Genomic DNA, 6,716 nt, shown 5'->3' on the forward strand with positions numbered 1-6,716 from the left:
GCTTGGCAAGGTCAAGTATATACACAGTCTAAAGCCACAAGAGAAGGTATGATAGGACAAGTGCTGTTCAATGCCTTGTAACCATTTCCATGTTCTGGTCCGTGTTCTAGGTCTAAAAGAAGCATTGGCTGTGTTGATCTGTCTCCAGGTCGTCTATTTGAAAGGGAAAGCCCAGTGTGTTCGTTCCTCTACTATACGGAATCCTGGATATCTTGCCTTGGTTCCGACTCTAAACCGTTCTAAACAGATTCTTTCTGCATACTGATGTTGGCAGTTATGCCTAGGTGATAGATGTATGTTGCTGGATTGGAAAGCTATACGATCCCTTTTATTCAATTATGACAGCTGAGAGGAATTTGGTATGGCCCCGCTAGAGTTTCCAAAATGAATCGAATTGAACCCTATTGTTTTTTCACTATAAATTCCATAGTATCAATACAATAACCTTTGAGAAATTGTGAGAACGGGAAGATGCAATCATTTAGATGGTGAAATTAGCCAAGAGTTGAACAACCCCTAAAAGCACTCACAATGAATGGTACCAGCGGATACCAACCAGATAGAAACATGCTGAGAAATCTCTGTTATAGCTGAAACTAATATACCAATCCTATCTGTGACCCTTTCCACATTCTTTTCTTAGTCACCTAACCTATGACTGCTTTTTCTTTTAAGCTTTAATAACCTTAACATTCGAATCTGCATCTGCTATTTCAGTTCTGTCTAAAGATACTATTCTTTGATCACTTGAAACATAGTAGAAAGCATCTAAAACAGATATTATTGTGGATTCCCTCTCCTTGTGGGCTGGACTCCTTTTTACGTGGACAGACAGGAAAGTGGAATCTGAGGAATTAGCTGGAACAGACTCACCTTAGCTTTGAACGACTATATCCCCTCTTCTATCTACATATGGATATATATGGTCTTTAATAAAGGAAGATGATTTTAGCCGAGGACTAACACAGCTTCCATTTTGTAGCACATCTCTCAGTGGGAATAGCATCATCCATGACTTCAGGCACAGCTAGCTACGGGTAAGCACAAAAGGTAATGACGAGAGGGCCGTCCTATGTACCCTGAAAGAGAAACTATGTGATAGAAGCCCGCTTTCCCTCTCTTCTATCCCACCTAACCACTTCGGGTATCAGTGGCCTCGTGATCTCCATGAACAGAGATCACTACACAAAAACAACTATATGAAAAACTTGCTTGCTTCTTCGAATCTCGAAATGACAGAACATATAGAAAGTGTTTTTGTGATGAGACCATTCTCTTCGGGGAACCTATAGAAAGATTATCAAACGGCTTTCATGATATTATGCTTCCTTGCCCGTGTGGAACATGTGTGAGCATTATGTTTTTCCAACAAGTGATCCGACTGGAAGAAGTGTTATATGAGGACTTCAAGATCAAATAGAGAATCTGTCTCTCCATTCCTCGTGAGCCACTTATTTCTCCGAAATCAGAGATCAGAGTGATTTTCCTCCCTTTTCCCAAATAGTCGACGGTCTTACACCATTGGGATACTTCGGATAAACTGGAGTACATATATGAGAGACCGGTGCTAAAACCTTTTCTCGAGATATCTTCCAGATTCTTAGGGTCCTTGCTCTGGATCTCGCCCCCCCGGCGCGAAAGCAGTTGGTTCCGTAGTTTGAGAATTCTACTAATTCCAAGTATTCCATTATTATTATTAAATAAGAGAATATAAAATGTAAAGAGGAGAAGACATAACCAGAAAAATTGTGAGAAATAAGTTAATTTATCAAGTTGAGGCATTTCGATTTGGATTTCAAATAAGAAAGAAAAGACTCCGAACCGTACTTTTGCTATTTTCTATCTATACAAAAAGAGATTTACTTTCCAAAATGGAATCTTTGCCATTTCTGATGTGAATGAGGGAGGTTGTCTACCCGGGTAGGGGTGACCGGAACCCTCCCAAGTCATCACTCAAGAAAGCACCACAGTCACACGAGAAAGAGTTTGGACTATGACGAAGACGAGCAAGCCTTTGTTGGGGAGTGATCGGGGAAGAGTCGAGTACAAGAGGAAGGTGGAAGGAAGAAAGCGCCAGAAGCGCCAGGTGCGAAGATAGACCATCAAAGAACTCCACAGCAGAGCAAAAAAGAGAAAGGCAAGGCTCGCAAAGAACAAAAGCTCAACCATCAGATCCAACACAAAGCCCTCAAGATATTTAGAGGCTTGGACTACTCTCTCTAGTAAAAGAAAGGAAGCACAATGGGTGTTGCTCTATTTCTTATTAGTGAGGTATTCTTCTTCATTTCAGTATTATGGGCATTCTTCCATTCTAGTCTGGCACCAACAGTCAAACTAGGAGCTCAACGGCCACCTGTTACTACGAACTTGTTTTCATCTGGCAGATAAGCTTTTGAGAAGATACCACTTTGATAACGAGCTTTTAGGTTGCCGTATTGATACCGCCCTTCGGGGGAACAGGAGAATAGCATGCATGGGAGAAGGATTTAGGGAAAGGTACCCACCTTTTAATGGGAGAAAGGCAGCTTATGTGAAAACTTCCCTTGTGGTTTAAAGTTCAAATAGATCAGGTGCCTATGTTGTTGATACACCGAAAGATACTAACGCTATGCTCCAATGCGGGATGAGGGCCAACGATTGTGATGAGTGGGGACCTTAGAGCTGAAAACCTACATACAGTGACCCTTATGGGCAGCGACCTGGGCTGGCTATGTACGAGACATCAAACCGTCTCCCGGGTCCAAAGTTTCCATTTCTAGGCCTGATAGTCTTCAACTGAAAAAAGTAGGGTGGGGAACTAGTAACAATTGTGCCTGCCATTCAATTCGTGACGTGGATGATCCGCCGACGGAATCGATTAGGTGAAACGGCTCTGCAAAGTTTGTTTGTTCATAAAGGCTGCATGCAGCCATGCAATTCGTACTGCATGGAGATATTACTCTACCACTCTATAAATGGTATATAGATATCTTCACTTCATCACAAAGAAATTGAGTACTAGCACGCATTGCTATGGATGCTGCAACCGCAAACAGGCTTTCTGCAATTGCTACCGAAACGGAGCAACTGAAAAATGAGATTGAAGGGAACCGTAGAGTGCTAAACAACCAGTTGAGAAGTGTTAGAACAATGGATCCTGCAAAGAAAGAAGCGCGCATTCGCGCTACCAGAGAGCGCATAGAGGGTTTGGAGGAGAGGCAGGAAGCGCTGCGGGTGGAGCAGCAAGTGCTCTTTATTCGTCTAGCATCTCGCTAGAATAGAAGAGTCCGTAGACTCTTTTTAGTTTTCTAAGGTTGGTTTAAATTCAAGAAGTGTCTGGAGACATTTGTTTTCATGTCAGGTGTTCTTTGTCTTAGTTTGATTCCGATCTACTCCTATGCTAAGTGTCTTTGTTTGGTTTGATTTCTTGTGTTTGCATGTATGGGCTAGCCGTCAGTGTTCAATGCTTATGTTAATATAATAACGCCAAAATGTGCTGCAAATTCATGTTCAAGTTGAAATAAAGCCAAAGGGCTAAGTGTACTACTGGAGATTATATATTCCAGCTCTGAAGTTTCCTTTTGAGCCCCCGTTCTACTATGGTTTGGATTCTAGTTGAAGCGTGCGACCATCTATTCAGATGAGGAGACCGAGTAAGAAACCACTAAGCGGAGAGCAAACAGATCAATCTCTATCTATGAGTTTCTCAACCATGATCCACTATTCAACCAAGACCCGCTAACTAATACTTTTACGCGAGCTTAGTTATTGGAAGTTGCAGCCGAGGAACTCTTATCCCTAGCCACAGTTGTTGCAGCACAAGGCTTTGTCGCGATTGGGTCATATGTCAGTACTCTCACATTCCCCGTGGTCTCCCTAGTATGCTGAGCTGAACTGAAGTGAAGTGAAGCTGCGGGCGATGATGGACTGATCCCATGCTATTCAGGCGCCTGACAACGCTGGCTCCGACGGTGATGAGTCTGACGGTGGCTCAGATGTTTCTCTTCCTGATCCTTCAAGGTCCCCCGTTCCTGACATCGTCCAAAGGCCGTTGGCGCTCTCCCATCTGACAGTGCGGGCTCTGCGTGTCGCCTATGGCAACACTACCCGAGTGGTCTATTGCATAGTGGATCCACGGGTACCCTGTCGCTGCTTCATTTTTATCAACATCCGGTAAGCAGAACGGACAGAGAACTGTCCCGATTTCTCGTACTTTCTAGTTGACAGGGACAGGCCTTCGTGGGAGAGTAGAAATAAGAGAAGAATGAAGGCCAGAATAAGGAGTTATAGAGAACCCTGTCGTGGGAGTTAATGAGTTAAGCCAAGGTAGGTAAGTAAAGATTGGAGTGATGGGAAAGACTATCTGTTTCCTGTAGACGAGCTAGGCAAAGAACGTTCTCAAGGATAGAGGGGGCCATTGCTTGAATTCGTATTGGCGTGGAGGAGCCCGAGGAGAGAACCGTTCCCCCTTTCCTTTTGGGAGTACCGCTTACTGATCGGGAGTGGTCAAGGGAGGATCACCTTGCGAAGAAGAAGCACGAGGCTCGCCCACAAAGCGATAAACACAAGGAGGATGGGCATGCACAACGGATTTCAATTAGAATAGAAGGTGGGGCCGCCCCTTCCGCTCTGAACTACCACTTTGCCTTTTGGTCCCTGGTGCGATGGACACCGTGTTGCCTTGTGGGATCCGTCATATTCTTATCTTTGGGATAGGAGCAGCCAAATCGCTACCCGCTAAATCCAAATGTGCTTAGCCTCTATTTAAGCCGTCAAAAGGGGAATCCAGGCTCTATATATCCATATCTCGTATTTATTTTCTCGTAGTTCGTAGGAATAGCTCGTCTCGTATTGATGGATAAAGATGCGAACCCTTTGCCGAGGAATAAGAGTGCTCTTGGCATCCAGCTACTTTCAAATCTCTATACTTTACTACAACTAGATTTGACTAAGGAGAGGTGTGAGCCTCAATGCCAAGGAAGTAGGGCAAAGATGAACCCGTTAGCGTATAGGAACTACAACATATGAAAGTTGGGTGGATACTCCTATTTAATTGGTTTAACCAGAAATAGAGGATAGGATTCGAAAAGTCAACCGGAAACCGAGCCCTAACCTTTAATTGAGTTCAATACCCCTACTACTAGTATTGGCTTAGCGGTGCACTTTGTATCCCGCCACATCCGATCCTTTGCTTTGCTTCCTTCTTACTTTTATGATTTTATTGAGTACTCTTGTGCAGCTGGGATATAGTGAGTTGAGAAAGGAGATAGTGAAACTTAACTAGTCTTTGTCATGGAAGGGAGCAACTTCTCTCGAGTACGTACAGTACTGAGGATTTACGAATAGGCTAACGTTACCAGTACATAGTGGATCTATGATAGTGATGTATGGACCACACCAACCTCTCTTTCTAGCCGTAATCGATAAGAAAGGAAGAAATATCATGGCATGTGAAAGCAATAAACCTATAATAAAATAGCTAAAGAAAGGCAAATACTCCGGGGTAATTGGCTTATACCACAATGTTACTCTGACAGGATCCTTGACAAAATAGTCTTGGCATGTAACCCAGTATTTATTGGACAATATAACTGGCTGCTGAATACGCGCGGCTATCCTGCTAATACTAGCAACCAAAGACATGAGGTTCTTCATACCAGCATAATCATTCTCCCAGTATTGGAAACATACTTTTGTAATAACATGAATGTCTTTAATCTCTGTGTACCTTCCTATTTGCTTTGTCAGCTCATTAGCTGCTGCAAATATTTCTTAGCTATTAGATCCTCTTTCTTCATGGTAGAACTCCAAGACAGATGACAGCTCTTGCTTGTCTTCATGAAAAAGTGCAGAAGCCTGTATCAATGAAGAGTAGGCCGGTACCAGCAGAAGATAGTAAATAGTGTTTTTGTTAGCCACTGCACTCACACTGTTCGTTCGGAAAGTAAGTCCTCCTAAAGATTGTTCTCCCCAACCCAAGTTCAAGACGACCTACCTAAGAGTACAAAAGATGGACAACCAAAAAGCGAGTAACGAGTAAGAGAGCGGCGGGTGACTAGCCCTACCCTCCGTCTTCCTTAGAAAGATAGGTTGGTACCTCTGCCTGTGAAAAGAAGAGAGAGACCACTTTAAGAAAGGCTGTCCACAAAAGAAGTTGCTCAAGCAAAGACTGTTCGTAAGTTCGTTACCAAAAACAGAGTGAAAGGGGTTAGTAGCTAAGGGATAATAAAGAACTTTCGAAGGAAAGCGAGACAAAGGCGTATACTGTGTTCCGATAGCTGGTAACCAATACGCGGCCCCTATTGATTCTTACAGAAATCCTGTGAAAAGAAGTGTTCTCTTTCTCCAGCGAAAAGAACAGTCTCGTAGGAAGATCAAAATACTTACTATATGTGCGTTTATGTATCAACTCTTATATAGTCTAGTTTTCCCGCCCTATCTAGAGAAGGAATCAATTCCCCTTTTTGAATGTACAAAAATTGGTAGAGCTCAGCATGTCTGGAAGCACGGGAGAACGCTCTTCTGCTTATATTATTACCACTATTCGATACTGGGTTATTCATAGCATTACTATACCTTCCTTATTCATTGCGGGTTGGTTATTCGTCAGCCCGACTTTCACTTGGAAAAATAGGAGATTTAGTTCCACGCTTTGATTGGTAGCAGAAGGGAGGGCGCGTTGCCAGCCTTCATTTTTCTTGGATATTCAACACTAAATGAAATGCAAATGCATATGA

At 43.1% G+C, this 6,716-nt stretch overlaps 1 protein-coding gene across 1 annotated transcript in view; it reads left to right on the forward strand.

Moving 5' to 3' along the window:
• Positions 1 to 284, forward strand: part of LOC141040888 (ATP synthase subunit 9, mitochondrial-like) — a 2,638-nt gene extending 2,354 nt beyond the window's left edge. The window contains exons 2-3 of the mRNA XM_073507004.1: positions 111 to 174; positions 275 to 284. Coding sequence (XP_073363105.1) covers positions 111 to 174; positions 275 to 284 — 74 coding nt within the window. The remainder of the gene's footprint in view (positions 1 to 110; positions 175 to 274) is intronic.
• The last annotated feature ends 6,432 nt before the right edge of the window (positions 285 to 6,716 follow it).

This window comes from Aegilops tauschii, chromosome 2, assembly GCF_002575655.3.
Source record: "Aegilops tauschii subsp. strangulata cultivar AL8/78 chromosome 2, Aet v6.0, whole genome shotgun sequence".
NCBI lineage: Eukaryota > Viridiplantae > Streptophyta > Magnoliopsida > Poales > Poaceae > Aegilops > Aegilops tauschii.